Source organism: Cryptomeria japonica, chromosome 2 (genome assembly GCF_030272615.1).
Source record: "Cryptomeria japonica chromosome 2, Sugi_1.0, whole genome shotgun sequence".
Lineage (NCBI taxonomy): Eukaryota > Viridiplantae > Streptophyta > Pinopsida > Cupressales > Cupressaceae > Cryptomeria > Cryptomeria japonica.
Window position 1 is genome coordinate 547,976,265 of NC_081406.1, and position 20,003 is coordinate 547,996,267.

The window sequence follows — 20,003 nt, forward strand, 5'->3', positions numbered from 1 at the left end:
TGGTACACAACATTAATCCTTATCGATGAAACCTATTATAGTCAAAGTTGTAAAACATGCATGTCATGATTTTATTGTCTATTTATATTATAATTTCATTTCTTTTGAACTTGACCGATATAATGGAATAAATTAGGTTTAACATTTTTTTTAATTATGAAATTCTTGGTTAAATATTCAAGTACATTTAATATCAATCTTAATGTTAGCTTATGTGATAAATGTTTAATAACCTATGATCAGGGTGTGAACACACTAATTTAGGTTCTCTTCACTTAACATTATCATTTTATGCACATGTTGACACATGATTAGAAAAAAATAAAATCAATCTATACTGCTAATGACTCATCCAAACCCTTTTATTATTATGAAATTGTGAAATACTTAAAATATCTATATTTGTAACTATTATAGTTGTCATATGATAAATTGGTTGAGGCAAAAGGCATTGGGAAGATCATTTGATGGTTGGGCCTTGAGAGATTTGAAGCAAATAAGAAGTCACAAACATAATAACAATAAGAAGTCATTATTTCACAATCAGGAGTTAGGAGTTTGACCAATGTGGTCCTACAATGGACCTACTAAGTAGTAACTTATTAACTTTTCAATATTTTAGAATAATGAAAAAAATAGAGAATAATGTTCAACAAGTAAATAGGTAAAAAACTCATGGGCTCAACAAGGAAAAAGGTATGTTAATGATACTATAGAATTATTTTGAAAGAAGGCTTTAGCCCCACAAAAGTATATAAAAGCTGGAACTAATAAGGTTGTTATCAACATGAGAACTGATCAATGCCTTATTGGTGTTATAGAAATATTTCTTAAGAGAATAGAGCCTAATTTTTGTAATCTAATGGTAAAATAGAATTAAATTTCTAACACTTTCTTAAATTGTGAAATCGCATTATATACTAAGGTTGTATTTGTAATATTAAATGTATTGATATTTTATAGTGATTCATATATCAAATAAGTTTTAGGATTTAAAGAAAAACACATCTACTTCCTTTGAAATTCCATTTTGTTAAGTTTGTGTGTTTATCTCCAACCTTAATTATGTATAGTTGATATGAACCACTTCTCAATTTGGGAATCAATATATTGTAACTTAGATTAATGGTGATATATAATATTTTATACAATTTAATATCTTGATCATTTAGATTCTTTTTTCTACTAAGACTTGGAAAATTCATTCTATCTTTGCAATGTATCCTACATGGAATTACTTAGAATTGTTTGTAGATCTTTAGTTATTATTTAATAAAAAAAAGAATAGCCTAAATTTGTACATATCTTTAAATGTGAAAGATGTAGATTCAATCTAGAGAGCTTGGAATGCATTTCATAGAGCTCAAATTACGTATACACTATTAGAAATTGATTATCCACTCAATAAATTTTGTTTATCATGTTCCTATTGTAAACCTAACAAAGATGAGTTCATATTGATGTATTGTCAAAGTCCCTTTAAGTTCCCCATACCCCCTTCACCCTCCTCCCACCCCCCACACCCTATTCCCCTTTTTTTTTCTTAATATATAAGTCCAAAATGACATAGCTCCTAAAATTATATGACTTCATTTTTATTTTGTTATTAGATTTTAGTTTAAAATGCATCCATGCTTTTGAAATTTAGTAGGAGAGACATATGTTTCTATAAGCTTGAAATGGTCTTGTTCAATTGTGACCAACTCCCTTTTACGATTTGATCCTCATTTACTAATCTTAATGAGATTGTACCCCAATATTTGATTAGGTAAACACTAAAAAACATTTTGAGATGTGCACTTTATTGCTATATTTTCAAGTTAGTCTAAATTCATGTATCATTAGTACTTAAGTGATATGCATGCAATAAATAGGTTGATTGACAATGTATTACTAAAATTACAAAAACCACTTTAGTTTTTGGCTTATGCCTTCACCATTAATAAATTCATATCCTTGACCTACTAATAAGCTTTATACATGTCAAAATTAGGTTTCCCTTGGATCAATGGGTAAGAGATCAACCCTAAGTCTTTACCCTAAATTGATGCTTCATAATACAAAATGGTAAAGGGATTAAGATAGATCATTAATGGAACAAATCATTTGAATAAATATTATTTAATCCTTCCTTCAATATGTAGTAGTGTTAATTTGAAAATTCATGATTTATAGATCTTAGAACTTATCCTCACATTTCCCATTCATGTCTTTTCTTTTTTCTAAACATCTCTCCATGGATGGACTCTTGTGCTTATAATTAGGTTACTTTATACCCACCCTTTTCTTAAATATGTAAGATTTTATCTTGTTGTACCTTCCTTGATTCATTTTTATTGATAACAAAGACTATGCATTGATCCTCTTGACACCATTAAGTAATAACTTTGCCTTAGTCATGTAAATTTTCTACTTTTATATTAATTGATGATAGCTAGTTCCTAATTTAATAGTGATATACTTGTAACATAAATTTGAGCACTTGAACCACTAATATATTTGTAAGAAGTGCCTATAGCAATGTCTTCATACCCCACAAATGATCTAATTGACTCATGACTACTGTGCTACATGAAGAATACTACATATTGATATAGTATTGGCCTCAAACCAATGGGTGGATGAATAGTTATACACCTTTTCCAATCCTAATGCCTTATGATGTCACAGGTCTAAAGTTAAACAAATCAAGAGCATTGAATGTATTTAGGGTTTATTCAAGTTAAATGACTATACTATAAATAGTGAGATTACTTCATTCTAAACCATTTATGTTTATAATTAAAAGATAATTAACTAAAATTTACCTATGTTATTAAGTGCAGTATAAAAATTTGATAAAAAGGTTAATAACATTCATGTGTTAATATTAAGCTGAAATTATTTTGTTTAGTAGTAAGATAATCTTCTCATGTACTATAACCTAGTTCATTCAATCTTCCCAACTTTTGTTGAGCTACAAGATTGTGTTACCATTTTATGATTAAATATGAGCAATCTTTTAATTCATGTTGCAATTTAAACCAAGGGGGATTTGGTGTGTTTCAATATTATTAGTCAAGGGAGATAAAGTTACAAAAGTGGCATTAAGATACAACATAATGTGCCAATGAGATCTTGACATGCATACTTTAAAGGATGACTAAATGGGCTATGGTTGTATGTACAATCATGGATGGGTTAGATTATACTTGTTCCTTGGATGCTAAATTTGAACGAATAAGTCAAATGAATCAATTATGGCACAATACACATCAAAAGAGGTGGAACAAATAGCTTGGTACATTTCAACTAATAGTCTAATAAATACATAGTAAATATTGAGAATTATAAATTCACAAATATTAAACATTAGAAAAGCAAAATATCAAACCTAGATCTTTGCGAAATACTAAAATGATTATAAAATATTTAAACTAAAATTAATAACAAGCTATTTATCAATTGATATACTTCCTACCTTGACATGAAATAATAATAGGTCTTCATGACATATTATATCTTACTAAAATTTTATTACATAGGTACAATCCTTCATTACCTCCACTTATGTTAGGAGTTTTACTTTTCCATCTAAGGCCTTTGCCACTAATAGAATTTGTAGCTAGAAACCACTATAAATGTTGGGGTTTGCAACCTCCAAATCTAGGATCATAACTGCAAAGAATATCAACATAAAGATAGAAATATCATTGACCAATAAATGAATTGTATTGAGATGAATTGATATGTTACAATGAGCTTTCTTATATAGGCAAGTGAAAATGAAGTAGTTACAACTACCCTCAAGACAAAATTAAATGCATGATGCTAACACGTGTCTATCTAGAAGGATGCCTAAGATAACTAACATGAATAGTATTAAATGAGTGTTCTCTATGACAACTAAGCTATCCTAAGTAAACTTAACATATGTGAATAGGTGCTAACCAATAACTAGCTAGGAAATATCCTTATTCGCACCAACAACCCCCACTTAAGTGCAACTTAGGGAGAAGAATTATTATGCATAACTTGGGAATCTAATTTTTTGCTCCAGCTCAAATTTCTTAATGTCCTTGCATTTACATATGGTTTTCTTTCTTCCTAAATGGATACAAGTGGTTTGTAAGAGTTGGATCATGTTTTTCCTTCAACTACTTACCATTCCTACAGGTATTTATTTACTATGGGGGGGATACATAGTCTCTCCCTTTATCTCCTATGGGGGGCCTATTGATTGTATTTTTTTTATGGATGTAGTTCTTGGGGGCATTGATGTTGAGACTTGCACACATCACTCACCTTTCACTTGTACATCTTTCATATCTCTTTCTTGAAGAGGAGTTTTGTCCCATGAGGTTTTTCCCTTTTCTACGTTTGTAAGAAATTAGTTGCATGATTAGTTGTGCATGGGTACCTAACATGGCCTAGTTGTCAAGACTCATATATTGCATCTTCATAATTAGTGATACTGTGTCAAAATTTTCAACCTCAAAATTAATGATCATGATTGCAAAGAACTTCTACATAAAGAGAGAGAAATATCGTTAACCAAGAAATGAATTGTATTGAGATGAATTGATATGTTACAATGAGCTTTCTTATATAGGCAAGTGAAGATGGATTGGTTACAATTACCCTCAAGACAAAATTAAATGCATGGTGTTGACTCATGTATATCGAGAAGGACACCTAAGATAACTAACATGAACAATATTAAATGGTGTTCTATGTGACAACTAAGCTATCCTAAGTAAACTTAACATGTGTGAATAGGTGCTAATCAATAACTAGTTAAGAAATGTCTTTATTCATACCAACAATAAATCTATCTCTTCGTAATAAAACATGGCTAAAGTGATAGATATCTTTGAAGGTATAGGGTATGTGCAGGATCATGGTGTGCCAAAATAGGCCCTTAAGTGGCAATGAAATTTCAAAAAATCAGAGTTATGCAACTTGACATAAAAAATTGAATAAGTTATGAACATTATTTTTAAAATATGTAAGACGAGAATCTATAGAAAATTGAATGTATTTTCTAAGCTACTAGTTGTTTTTTGAAAAAATAAAATCCTATTTGATGAAAATTTTAAATTTCAATGCAGTGGTACAAAAATTTTAGGAAAAAGATAAGAAGTAGGTGTATGTCTGACCACCCTAATCACAATCAAATCATAATATTTTTTTATAAGATTTATAATATAATTATTAGACTCATGTCCGAATGTGACAAATATTTTTTTATAATTTTTTATAAAGTAAATAATTATTTATGATTTTTTTACTACAACTTTTCAGAAATTCAGAAACTCCTACGTCTGACCACCTTAACTTGGTCAAAACCTTATGAAATTCATTTTTTTTAATAATTTTTCCCTATAGTAGATGAATCATAGGATGTGATACATGTTTCGAATTCAAAAAATGTTATGTGGTTTGAAAGTTATGAGTGTTTTTCAATCAGTCTATCAATCAGGACTTTTGTCAAAATTCAATTAGAAAATAAATAATAATTATTTATTAAAGTCAAAATAAGACAAGCCTTATATTGTTGGAAATCTGAGAACATCTTTTAAAAACCCTTTTTGTTTTATCAATTTTGGCTATAAAAAAAGTCATCAGCCACTAGTGTAAAGTCTAGAAAATCAAGGAATACTTTAAAAACATGTTTTTTTCAGTTGACTTTTCGGGCTTGTCACTTCCAAGCCAAATCCCAAAGCAAACCTGAGTGAAAAGATGGAGGGAAAAATTTATGTATTAAAATTGGATATCCATTTTTGAAAAAATAAAAATATATATTTTAGTAAACTGGGCATAACTTTTGCGTTTTATATCGAAATTTTGATTTTTTATAGGCATAAAGGTAATTAAGAGCTCTATGATATGGAATAGGTATATTATCAATTATTTGTTTTAAAAATAATTATAATTCATTTAAATTCATTCTTCATTTTTAAAACATAAAAAACCTCATGACTTTTTCATATGATTTCCCTATTGCATGAATTTGTGTAACAATCATCTCAAAATAAACTAAATAAGTAATTAATTAATAATAGAAAATTTATGAATTTCATTGAGTTCGATAAATTTTGATAAACCATGTTATCTATGTTTGTTTCTTTTTCCACCTCTCTCTCCTAAACCTATCACTCCACCTGTTTGTTTCTTCCTCCCTCTCTTTTGTCCATATTTATACATCTCTCTCGAGACCTATATCTCTAATTGTCATTGAATACCTCATTCATTCTCTCAATCTCTACAAGGTGCTTATATTTCTACCTCTTCATAATTTCCTCCTCTATGTCACTCTTTCTTCCCTAAGATCTAGACTAGTCTCTCTGCATTTCCTTCTCATCTCTAGCAACAAAATTCAGAGGGGACAAGGAGAGGCATAGGGAAGTATCAAAAAAAGGAGAGGGGGAGAGAGGTGAGAAGAAGAGATTAATTGGGGGGAAGAGAGAGTGTGAGAGAGATAGCTAGAGGTAATTAGGTGGAAGGCAAAGAGAGAGAGGGAGGGGGTGATTGGGGTGAAGAGAGAATGAGAGGGAGAGTTTGAGATTATTAGGGGGTAGGAGGAGAGGGGGAGAGGGGAAAGTATCAACAAAGAGAGAAGAGAGATGGGGACAGAGGTGAAGAGAGACATAGAGAGTAAATAGGGGGTGGGAAGAGGAGGAGAGGGAAGTATCTATAAACCCATAGGAGGAGAGATGTGATCGAGGGTAATTGAGGGAAATAAATAATGTGAGAGAGAGTTGGGTGTAATTATCAGATAAGAAGAGAGGGAGAAGAATAAGTATCAACAAAAGGAGAGAGGGAGAGATGTGGAGAGAGGTGAAGAGAGTGATAGAGAGAGGATAATTAGGGGGATCAGAGGGGAAGAGGTAAGTATTAACAAAGAGATGGAGTAGATAGAGGGTAATCAGGGGGCTCTATCCCCATCTCTCCACCCTCTTCCTTTATTGATACTCCCTCCCTCTCTCTCCCCACTCCCCTTCCCCTAATTACCTTCTCTATAGACCTCTCTCTTTTGACCTCTCTCCTCATCTCTCCCTCTCTCCCTTTGTTGATACTTTCCCATCTCCCCTCTCCTCCCAACCCCTAATTACCCCAAACTCTCTCTAATTCTCTCTTTCCCAAATGCCATCTCTCTGTCATACCTATCCTCACCTCTAACTTTACCATATGATCCATTAGGTGTCGTTAGGGGTCATATTGTGTCCTAATGAGTCATATGGTGTCCTATGAAACCTTAGGACCCCGTATAATGTTGTTAGTGGTCATATGGTGTGCTAAGGGGTCATATTATGTCTTAAAGGGTCATATGGTGTCCTATGACCTCTTAGAACACTATATGACTCCTTAAAATACTATATGGTGTTTTTATGGGTGGTATGGTGTCCAAGGGGTCATATGGTATCCTATAACCCCTTAGGACACCATAGGGTGTCATTAGGGTTCGTATGGTGTGCTAAGGGGTCATAAGATATCATATAACCACTGAGGACACCATATGACCCCTAAGGTGTCGTTAAGGGTCATATTGTGTCCTAAGGGGTCATATGGTATCCTATGACCCCTTAGGACACCATATGGTGTCATCATGGATCGTATGGTGTCCTAAGGGGTCATATGGTGTCTTATGACCCCTTAGGATAGCATATGACCCCTTAGGACACCATATGATCCCTTAGGTGTCATTTAGGGTCATATTATGTCCTAATGAGTCACATGGTGTCCTATGACCCCTTAGGACATGATATGGTGTCGTTAGGGGTTAATGTATGGTGTGCTAAGGGGTCATGTTGTGTCTTAAGGGGTCATAGGATGTCATATGACCATTTAGGACACCATATGACCCATTAGGTGTTGTTAGGGGTTATATTGTGTCCTAAGGGTTCATATGGTGTCCTATGACCCCTTAGGTGTTGTTAGGGGTCATATTGTGTACTAACGGGTCATATGGCATCTTATAACACCTTAGGATACCATATGGCATCTTATAACCCCTTAGGATACCATATGGCATCGTTAGGGGTTATATGGTGTGCTAAGGGGTCATATTGTATCTTAAAGGGCCATAGGACATCATATGACTCATTAGGATACCATATGACCCCTCAGGTGTCATTAGGGGTCATATTGTGTCCTAAAGGGTTATATGGTGTCTCATGAACCTTTAGGACACCATATGACACCTTAGGACACCATATGATGTTGTTATGGGTCTTATGGTGTCCTAAGGGGTCATATGGTGTTTTATGAGCCTTTAGGACACCATATAGTGTCGTTAGGGGTTGTATGGTGTGTTAAGGGGTCATATGGTATCCTATGACCCCTTAGGACACCATATGACCCATTAGGTATTGTTAGGGGTCATATTGTGTCTGAACGGATCATATGGTGTCCTATGACCCCTTAGGACACCATATGGTGTCATTGGGGGTTGTATGGTGTGCTAAGGGGCCAGATTATGTCATAAGGGGTCATAGAAGATCGTATGACCCCTTAGACACCATATGATATATTAGGTTTTGTTAGGGGTCATACTATTTCCTAAGAGGTCATATGGTGTCCTGTGATCCTTTAGGACACCATATGACCCCTTAGGACATCACATGGTGTCATTATGGGTCTTATGGTGTCCTAAGGGGTCATATGGTGTTCTATAACTCTTGAGGATACCATATGACCCCTTAGGACACTATATGATGATGTTAGGGGTCATATTGTGTCATAAGGGGTCATATGGTGTCCTATGACCCCTTAGAACACTATGATATTGTTAGGGGTCATATTGTGTTCTAAGGGGTTATATGGTGTCTTATGATCCCTTAGGACACCATATGGTATTGTTATGGGTCATATGGTGTCTTAAGGGGTCATATGGTGTTCTATGACCCCTTATGACATAATATGGTGTTGTTATGGGTCATATGGTCTCCTAAGGGGTCATATGGTGTCATATGACCCCTTAGGACACCATTTCGTGTTGTTATGTGTCGTATGGTCTCCTAAGGGTTCATATGGTGTTCTATGACCCCTTAGGACACCATATGACCCATTAGGACACCATATGGTGTCGTTAGGGGTTGTATGGTGTGCTAAGGAGTCATATGGTGTCATATGACCCCTTAGGTGTTATTAGGGTTTATTTTGTGTCCTAAGGAGTTGTATTATGTCCTAAGGGGTCATATGGTGTCCTATGACCCCTTAGGACAACATATGACCCCTTAGGACACCATTTGGTGTTGTTATGTGTCGTATGGTGTCCTAAGGGGTCATATCATGTTCTATGACCCCTTAGGATACCATATGACCCCTTAGGATGCCATATGGTGTCGTTAGGGGTCGTATGGTGTGCTAAGGAGTCATATGGTGTCCTATGACCCCTTAGAAAACTATATTGCCCCTTATATGTCATTAGGAACTATTTTGTTTCCTAAGGGATCGTATTGTGTCCTAAGGGGTCATATGGTATTCTATGACCCCTTAGGACACTATATGATGTTGTTGGGGATCATATTATGTCCTAAGGGGTCATATTGTGTGTTATGACCCCTTAGGACACCACATGGTGTCGTTATGGGTCGCATGGTGCTCTAAGGGGTCATATGGTGTTCTATGACCCCTTAGGACACCATATTATGTTGTTATGGGTCGTATGGTCTCCTAAGGGGTGATATGGTGTCCTATGACCCCTTAGGACACCATATCGTGTCATTATGGGTCTTCTTGTGTTCTAAGGGGTCATATGGTGTTACATGACCCTTTAGGATACCATATGACCCCTTAGGACACCATATGGTGTTGTAAGGGGCCGTATGGTGTCCTAAGGGGTCATACGGTTTCCTATGACCCCTTAGGACACTTTATGACGTCGTTAGAGGTCATATTATGTCCTAAGGGGTCATATTGTGTCTTATGACCCCTTAGGACACCACATGGTGTTGTTATCGGTCGTATGGTGTTCTAAGGGGTCATATGGTGTTCTATGACCCCTTAGAACACCATATTATGTTGTTATGGGTCGTATGGTATCCTAAGTGGTCATATGGTGTCCTGTGACCCCTTAGGACACTATATGACCCCTTAGGACACCATATGGCGTCATTATGAATTGTATGGTGTCCTAAGGGGTCATATGGTGTTCTATGACCCCTTAGGACACCATATGGTGCTATTAGGGGTCGTATGATGTGCTAAGGGGTCATATGGTGTCCTATGACCCCTTAGAACACCATATGACCCATTAGGTATCGTTATGCGTCATTTTGTGTTGTTAGGGGTCATATGGTGTCCTATGACTCCTTAGGACACAATATGACCCTTAGGACACCATATAGTGTCTTTAGGGGTCATATGGTGTCCTATGACCCCTTAGGACACAATATGACCCCTTAGGTGTTGTTAGGGGTCATATTGTGTCCTAACAGGTATGGTGTCCTACGACCCCTTAGGACACCATATGGTGTCATTAGGGGTTGTATGCTATGATAAGGGTCATATTGTGTCCTAAATGTTCCTAGGACATCATATAGCTCCTTAGGACACCATATGACCCCTTAAGTATCGTTAGGGATCATATTGTGTCCTAAGGGGTCATATGGTGTCTCGTGACACCATATGATCCCTTAGGACACCATATCATGTCCTAAGGGGTCTTCTTGTGTTCTAAGGGGTCATATGGTGTTATATGACCCCTTAGGATACCATATGACCCCTTAGGACACCATATGGTGTCGTAAAAGGTCGTATGATGTCGTAAGGGGTTGTATGGTGTCCTAAGGGGTCATATGGTATCCTATAACCCCTTAAGACATTATATGACGTCGTTAGGGGTCATATTATGTCCTAAGGGGTCATATTGTGTCTTATGACCTCTTAGGACATCGCACAGTGTCGTTATGGGTCGTATGGTGTTCTAAGGGGTCATATGGTGTTCTATGACCCTATAGGACACCATATTATGTTGTTATGGATCATATGGTCTCCTAAGGGGTCATATGGTGTCCTATGACCCCTAAGGACACCATATGGTGTCATTATGCATTGTATGGTGTCTTAAGGGGTCATATGGTGTTCTATGACCCCTTAGGAAACCATTTGGTGTCATTAGGGGTTGTATGGTGTGCTAAGGGGTCATATGGTGTCCTATGACCCCTTAGAACATCATATGACCCCTTAGGTATTGTTAGGTGTCATTTTGTGTCGTTAGGGGTCATATGGTGTCCTATGACCCCTTAGGACACAATATGACCCCTTAGGATACTATACAATGTCGTTAGGGGTCATATGGTATCCTATGACTCCTTAGGTGTTGTTAGGGGCCATATTGTATCCTAATGGGTCATATGGTGTTGTTAGGGGTTGTATGGTGTGCTAAGGGTCATATTGTGTCCTAAAGGTTCCTAGGACATCATATAACCCCTTAGGACACCATATGACCCCTTATGTATTGTTAGGGGTCATATTGTGTCCTAAGGGGTCATATGGTGTCTCATGACACCATATGACCCCTTAGGATACCATATCATGTTGTAATGGGTCTTATTATGTTTTAAGGGGTCATATGGTGTTATATGACCCCTTAGGATACCATATGACCCCTTAGGACACTATATGACCCCTTAGGCATCGTCAAGGGTCGTATTGTGTCCTAATGGGTCATATGGTGTTCTATGACCCCTTAGGACACCATATGACCCCTTGGGACACTATATGGTGCTATGGGTCATATGGTGTCCTAAGGGGTCATATGGTGTCCTATGACCCCTTAAGACACCATATGACCCTTAGGACGCCACATTGTGTCATTAGGGGTTGTATGGTGTTCTAAGGGGTTATTTGGTGTCTTATGACCCCTTAGGACACCATATGGTGTCATTAGGGGTCTTATTATGTTTTAAGAGGTCATATAGTGTTTTATGACCCCTTAGGAAACCATATGACCCCTTAGGAGATCATATGGTGTCGTTAGGGGTCATATTGTGTCCTAAGGGGTCATATGGTGTTTTATGACCCCTTAGGATGCCATATAACCCCTTAGGAGACCATATGTACTAAGTTTCAAATAAGGAGAGATATAAGGGTTAAGAGAGATGAAGAGCTAAAGAGAGGGAGAAGAACTAAAGGACAAGGACATAAATAGAGATATAGATATGAAGGAGTATGAAGTGAGAGGGAGAAAAACTAAAGGACAAGGATGGATAGAAAGAGGTAGACATATCTAGATATTGAAAAGGAGAGAGGAAGATAGAGATAAAAAATGAAGATAAAGGGAGAGGGAGATGAATAGATATAGAGAAAGAGAGAGGTAAAGACAAAGATAAATATAATATAAAGAGATGGAGAAAAATGGATAGAGAGGGGTAAAGAGAGAGATAAAAAAATGAAGAGATATAGAGAGATATTAAGGAAGAGAAATATCGATAGATAGAGAGATATAGATAGTGCACGAAAGTGATAAAGAGAGATAGAGATTATAGATAGGGATAGATAGAGAGGGAGAGAGAAAAAGAGGGAGATACAGAGATATATAAAGGCACTATAGAGAAGGATGTGGGGAGAGAGCCATAGATATATAAAGACGGAGTAAATAAAGAGATAAAGGTAGAGAAAGGGAAAGATACTTCAAGAGAACGATAGAGGAAGAGACAGAGAAGTAGATTAATCATGTATAGAGGAAGATATATAAAGATAGAGGAACATATAGAAAGAGAGATTGATAGGGAAAGAGACAAAGATGTGAAGATGGAGATAGACATAGATATGGATAGAAAGTGATAGAGAGAGTAAGACAAATGGAGGGAGAGATGGAGTGAATAAGTGAGATTTAGAGATAATGAGATATAAATATACATGAAGATGGATCTATAGGGATATAGAGATAGAGGGGACAAAATAGGGAGAGAAAGGAGGCGATAGAGACACGTAATATATAAGTATAGGTAGGATAAGGTAGAGGAGGGAGATAAATAGAGAGAAGAGATATTATTAGAGAGAAATATAGAAATAAAGAGTGACAATGATGGAGTGGGAGAGGGAAAGATAGAAATAGAAAGATGGAGATATATGCAGAGATGCATGTAACTTGGGAATTTATTTATCTAGATGGGATGAAAAAATAAGTGACATAACTAGAGAAGAAAGAGATAGATAAAATATATTTATATAAGTATAAATAGACAAGTGATAGATAAAGGAGGTGATAGGAAAAAAATGAGACTTTGTATGCAAAATTTGTGAGTATTTAAAGTTTTAAAATTGAAGGACTAAATTCAAATGATTATAATTAATTTTTGGTCTATAATATCATAAAAATACCTTATCCATTTGATAGGTCTCTAAATTACCTTTCCAACGCCTATAAAAAATCAAAATTTTGATAAGAAACACAAAAGTTATGCCCATTTTACTAAACTATACTTTTTATGTTGAGAAAAATGGATATCCGATTTAAAAATTGGATATCTGATATTAACGGATATCCGATTTGGTTTGGTATTACCAAACAAAATTCAAATTTTGGCTGACCCAACAAAAAGTCAAAGCAGATTTTGGCGTGTTTGGAAAAGTTTAAAACACATTTTTTTCTCCATTGCCACTTTTTGGCCCCCATGATCTTGCACATACCCTATAGGATCTCTGATGTAAGTAAAGACTCAATGATTGCCAACCAACCTACTAATGACACCAAATTATATATTGGAACAATTTTTAATCTCCCCCACATCATATGGGAAGAACTAGAGTCTTGCAGAGTTAAAGATGTGTTTTCAAAAAAATATACTTTGCAAGAAGAAGATCGCATCTAATTTTGCATGAATATACATCTTCAATTCGTCCATGACCTCTATATAAAAACAATTTGTAATGAATTCTTATCTCCATCATCTAACTCTTAATTAATGCTTATCTATTTATTAATTCCTACAACAACTTTCAAAGCTAAAGTTTTATTAATATAATTCAAATTGTGAAAAGGAAAAATAGAAGTAAAATCTTCATCCACAACTTTAAAACTTTAAACAATTGCTCCATTTTCCCCCATATATAAAATAATATGTTATTATCATTTGCTTTTGACAGTTAGATTCCAATGATGCCGAGGACAACCATTAAAGACAAAATTGTCAGCAGCGCCATTAGTAAACAATTTTGTGACCTAGGCAATCAAAAAAGAAAAATCATTGCCAATGATTAGATATTGCTGCTATTTTCAAGCCATTTATAGTATGAAATATATCGTTCACACATAGAGAGCTCATATGGTAACAAAGACAGTCTATATATTAATGGATAACAAGCCAAACATATAGAATCTCTTTAATAGCAATAAATTTGAGAAATAAGAAATCATTATCTAATTATGTTCTAGAGTAGCCTTACGTTGGGCATGGCGTATTGTCTCTGATTGCACATTGGACAATAAATAATAATATCATTGTGTTTGGTCAAATGGGCATCAATATTATATTCTCCATAGATGTTGCCTTCAATTTAGGGCATTCATATTATTAAAACACAGGCGATGTTTCTGTGTTTTAATAATAGAAGGCAAATAATTACTTAAAAACATATAGATGGTTCTGTTAAGAAAGGCTAAATTTGTTAAAACCCAAATGTGGGGACGAGATTATACTGGAAGAAGATTTTCTTAGATGATGATGTGATAGTGGCCAAAGGCGTTGGTGAAAGAAACACAGCATAACCAAATTTATAATCATTGATCTATCATTAGTTTTGGTTGTCAACTTTTTTACAGTTTTACTTCACTGTATTGGAGGGTTGGAGGGTTTTCAGTGTAGAATTTTGCAGCTATCCTTGCAAAATAAAATAGATTTAGTAAAAAAGAAAGAAGTTCTGGAAGCATTCGAGGATGCCACTCTGATCAAGTTTTGTTGCATGGATCTATATCTCTCTTTAGTTAGACTTAAGGGGGAGTGTTAAAATGATAAGGTCAATCGTTTGGTAGACTATCTTTGATCTTTACGAACAAAATCAAGAGTTGCTTCTTAGAAATCTACTATTATTTAGAAACTACCTTTATATTAGAAGTCAACTATGGAAGACCAAGATCAGAGTTGTTAGAATTCCACTTTAGACTTTCTTATAGAGAACCCAACTTGGATATCTACAATGAAAACTCAACCTTTTAACCAATTATGCTCAACCTCTTGAACTAAAAAAATATGTTTTATATATAAATTTAATACCATTCCCATTACATAATAATTTTATTTATTAAAAAACTAAAATAGATCTAAAATGAATTAATATTTATAAATAATTACAAACCATAATGAGATGGAAGAACTCTAATACCATAAGTGGATAGAGTCAATATTCCGCCTCTAAACAGGAGAAAAATTCTATAAAAGGCCAAACGATCAATGCAAAATTGAAAATCTAAGATCCTATCAGTTTGGAAAGAAATTTGTAATAGAGCCTTTGTGTAAGGCAAATATCCTGGGTTTTAAGGCTTTCTTTCTTAAAAAGGTCTACTATGCAAAGAAGTATCAGATACATATTTTGAACCACTGAAAAGAAAACTGGAATAAAGGAGGAGGTGACACTGTTAGCAGTTATCTTAAGTTGTAAGAGATAAGAGTGTTTGGGCTTGATCTACTCTTGTAGAGATCATACAGTCCAAGATTTCGTTGCAGCACTACTGTAGATAAGGTATACGGTAGGTAGAACTTATTTCAGATCACTTTACTGACTGTAGAGCAGGTTTTTGCTTTAGTGGGTAGTTTGGGAATAGTGAAGAGGTTTGTTTCTTCTAAATCAAGATCTAAAATGTTTTGTCTCAGATATGGGGCGGGCTCCATGTTGCGATGAGGGACTAAAGAAAGGCCCCTGGACTCCCCAGGAAGATAACAAACTCCTTCAATACATTCTTGAGAATGGTGCGGGCAATTGGAAAGCGCTTCCCAAACATGCAGGTATTAGCAATCTTATTTCTTAAGTTTCATTTAATTTGATGATGGATCATAGAGTGTGATTTAAGATTTTGTAAGAATTATAACGTCAAAAATTAACATATATAATTATCCATAATTCTGCAATTATTCCGTCATGAGATAGAGAACTGAAGATAAAAATGTAATTGTATTTAGATGTGGGTTAAACTTTTGCTTTTGATGCAGGCCTGCGGAGATGTGGAAAGAGCTGTAGGTTAAGATGGACCAATTACTTGAGACCCGGCATAAAAAGAGGAAACTTTTCCTTCGAAGAGGAGCAAGCCATTCTGCAACTTCATGCCAGGCTCGGAAACAAGTAATTTCAGAAAAAAATAAAAAAATATTCACTTCATTCCTTTAATTGAAGTTCTGAGAAAAGTATTTTGACCCGGATGTTTTATGTTCAGGTGGTCTGCAATTGCTGCACGTTTGCCGGGCCGTACAGACAACGAAATTAAAAACTTCTGGAACACCCGTCTGAAGAAAAGATTGCTTCAGATGGGTATTGACCCTGTCACACACAGGCCACGCTTAGATATTCTGGCACCATCATTTTCTTCCTATTTTGGTTTCCTTGGTCAGAGGGGAAGTGCCCAAGCACAGCTGCCCATGCACTATGATAATCTTAGTTTTAGTTTGCTAAGATCCCAATGCGGTCTTGATGAGGCAGCAGCAGCAGCAAATTTCTTGGCACCACACCAGCAGCTTGGAGATTCAGTTTTATATAATGCTCAAAGTCTAGATCACCAATTTTTCCAACCAAGCTTTACCATGGTAGGTTGGAATGGAAATATGGAGAGAACCCAACATCAGGGATCTGTCCCAAGCTTGACAGCTCTGGGTTGCTCTTATTCAGCCATGGATCAAGCTGCCATTGTTGTTCCACAAGCTTCATGTTTAAGTAAGGACAGTACAAGCCTAAATCCTCAGTTGGGTATTGTATTTAACCCTGAAAGCAGCTTAAAAGTTGGTGGGGATCAGAACATGAGCATGGCATATCAAAACTGCAATAGTTTGCTGCCTAGTCATAAATCTGAAGCTGTTAATAGTGACTTGGTGTGGCTAGACAGTAAGTTCAACTCACTTCCATCTTTACTTTCTTACTCTGGCTCTCCAACACCAGACACTTCCAATGTCAATGTTGTTGAAACACAAAGTGATTCATCTCCTAGTGGCTATGGACAGCCACTTCCACCAGATCTCTTTGTGAATTTTGCAGAAAGTTCAAAATCACTGTGGTCAGATTTAAATACTGAAGAGGGAAAAGATTACTGGAGCAATTTATGGTAAACCTAATGGATACCATCCCCACATGACCTGAATATATCAACTCATACCAGAGATAGATTTGGTTTTTTCTACTGGTATGACCATAGACTAAAACTGTCATTCTTCCTGTAAATTCATTACTTTGTGACTGAAATGGATTGTAACTTTTGTCTATGGGCAATTGTTGTTGGTGGGGAATCTGATCTCTAGATGTAGCATCTATATCAATGTAGGTAAGAGGTCAGTGGGTAAACAGTTGGTCTAGGAAATGATTGTCCACAGATTCTGATCTTCATTTTTGTAGAAATTCACATTGTGCTTACAATAAATAAGTCCATGTTTGGTTGACATCATGCAGATGGGGTTGTCATGACATTTAAGAATGTGTATTATTAAAGATACTAAATTTTCACGGTTCATAAACATAGTAATTTATAATTTTTAGATTAAATTGCGTGAATAATTTCTGATAAATATAAAAGAATGAATGTATAATATTGTTTAGTGTAATGATTCAAAGATGAAATACCAAGTAAAAGCGAAAAATGATAATTAATTTTTATTAATAAATTTATTTCTTTTAATGCTATATGTATTAGAGCTAGGTGCCTATGACAAATGTACTATTGTAATCATATCTTGTATATAGCAAAAGGGCTTAACTTTTATTAGAATGCATGTTTGCCAGAAGCCTTCTGTGCTGCTGATATCTCAATAAACTAAAATCACTATTGCCTTTTAGGTAATGAAGACAAATAATGTTAAATAACTTCACATAAATAAAAAAATATGAGGACTGACATTCAAGATTTTTATTACATTTGTTCCTCCCTAAGTTATCATCAAAGATTAAATTTTAGTCTCTTAAAATGGCTTATGGTTATCTACCTAATCTCTCTTTATTAGCTTTCCCATTGTACATTGCTCGTTTCATCCACAATTAGTGATTGAATACACCTGGAATACTTTTTAGTCTAGTTTTGTTTTGTAAAAACTATCTTGCAACAATATGAATATAGCCATTTCTTGAGCCTTGTCTTTCATGGTATAGCTGTCAACCACTCTCTTGATATGTTGTGAGTTTTTCAAACAATACCTACTAATCATAATCATAAATACAAGCAACTCCTTTGTCTTTCAATTCTCATAAAGGCATTAAATTGATGTTTGTCTAATGGAATATTTGCTTCTGTCTTTAGTAACAGTCCTGGCTTCTGTCTTTAGTGGCAGCCCTGGCTATATTCCACATGTTTAGGTTTGTGTCATTTGCAACTTTTTATTGTCAATTCTTCTTCAAGATAAATTTCAAAAAACACATACAAACATTTTATAATTCATGATTTTTTTTTTTCTTATAAGTTTTTATACGAAATATCAATTTCTTACAATTCCATTGACCTGAATATAACCAGCATATACCTTTTAGCAGGAAACTATTCCTGAATTTTTGTCTTTTAATAATATGTATGTAATTTTTATTAATTTTTAATAATTTGTTTAAAATAACAATTTCAGTTAAATATATCTGAGAGAGAAAAAAACTCTATTTGAGAACTTAATGGATACCATCACCACGCGACCTGAATATATCAACACAACCCAGAGATAGATTTGTTTTATTTTACTGGTGTTACCATAGACCAAAACTATCATTCTGCCTGTAGATTCATTACTTCAATACTTTGTGAGTGAAATGCATTGTAACTTTTGTTTATGGTATGGGCAATCTGATATCTAGATGTAGCATCTATATCAATGCAGTTAGGAGGGCAGTGGGTAATCAGTTTATCTAGGATCTGATGGTCCAAATATTCTGATCTTCATTTTGTACAAATTCATATTGTAGTCCATGTTTGTTTGACATCATGCAGATGAATCACAATATAAGATTCATTATAAAAATGATAAAAAAGAAAAGAAAATGAATGTTTACTATTGTTTAGTGTAATGATTCAAAGATCAAATATGTAATCACATTACATGATCCATCATAAAGATGATAAACTTTTAGTATAATAATTCAAAAACCAAATAACAAGTAAAAGCAATATATAATTGTTCTATTTTATTGATAATTTTCATTTTATATTTATTTTTAAATCTATAAGCACTGTTTTATATGGAAAATCTACTGTTCTATATGGCAATCTAGGGCTTAACTTTTATTAGAATGCACGTTTGGGAGAAGTCTTCTGTGCTGCTGATATCTCACAAAAAGTTAATATCAAATAATTTAATATTAATAAAAAATATGAGGCCAAGATGACTTAGGAAGTTTTCAACTACAATTTTCAAACTCAAATTAATAGAGAATATATGTTCCTCCCCAAGTTATTATCAAGGATTTACCAACTGAGTGACTCTTAAAATGGCTATGGTTATCAACCTAATCTCTCTTTATAAGCCTGCCACTTGTAAATTGTCCATTTCATCCACAATTAAAGATTGAATGTGCCTGGAATACTTTGATACAGATAATCTGTTCTCCCTAACACCTTTTTATTATTACTATTACATGGCATGGAAGTTGAAATAAAAATTAGATCCACCGCCCAGAAGATTTTGTTTTGTGAAAATATCTTGTAAATGTATGAATACAGCCATTTCTTGAGCACAATCTTTGGGAGTATGGCTGTCAACCACTCTGTTGACTGTGGGCTTTATATGTTGTGAGTTTTTCAAACTATACCTACCAATCATGATTATAAATACATGCAACTCCTTTGTCTTTCAATTTTCCAAAAATGCATGATTAAATTGATGTCTCTCCAATGGAATTTTGGC

General features: G+C 34.7%; 1 protein-coding gene across 2 annotated transcripts; it reads left to right on the forward strand.

The window, feature by feature from the left end:
- The first annotated feature begins 15,411 nt into the window (after nucleotides 1-15,411).
- Nucleotides 15,412-17,537, forward strand: LOC131052348 (transcription factor MYB102). Of its 2 annotated transcripts, none has more exons than XM_057986999.2 (4): nucleotides 15,412-15,676; nucleotides 15,801-15,932; nucleotides 16,137-16,266; nucleotides 16,358-17,537. In XM_057986999.2, exons 2-4 carry the CDS (start codon nucleotides 15,803-15,805, stop codon nucleotides 17,238-17,240), a joined length of 1,143 nt encoding a protein of 380 aa, XP_057842982.2. In that variant the 5' UTR covers nucleotides 15,412-15,676; nucleotides 15,801-15,802; the 3' UTR covers nucleotides 17,241-17,537. The 2 variants fall into 2 exon arrangements, with proteins under 2 accessions (XP_057842982.2, XP_057842983.2); XM_057987000.2 differs by having other exon boundaries at nucleotides 15,412-15,669.
- The last annotated feature ends 2,466 nt before the right edge of the window (nucleotides 17,538-20,003 follow it).

Excerpts from the sequence above, each read along its gene's own strand:
- LOC131052348 (XM_057986999.2), top strand. The coding sequence starts at position 15,803 with ATGGGGCGGGCTCCATGTTGCGATGAGGGACTAAAGAAAGGCCCCTGG. Across the intron at positions 15,933-16,136 it reads AGCGCTTCCCAAACATGCAG|GCCTGCGGAGATGTGGAAAG; the intron begins GTATTAGCAATC and ends CTTTTGATGCAG. Across the intron at positions 16,267-16,357 it reads CATGCCAGGCTCGGAAACAA|GTGGTCTGCAATTGCTGCAC; the intron begins GTAATTTCAGAA and ends TTTTATGTTCAG.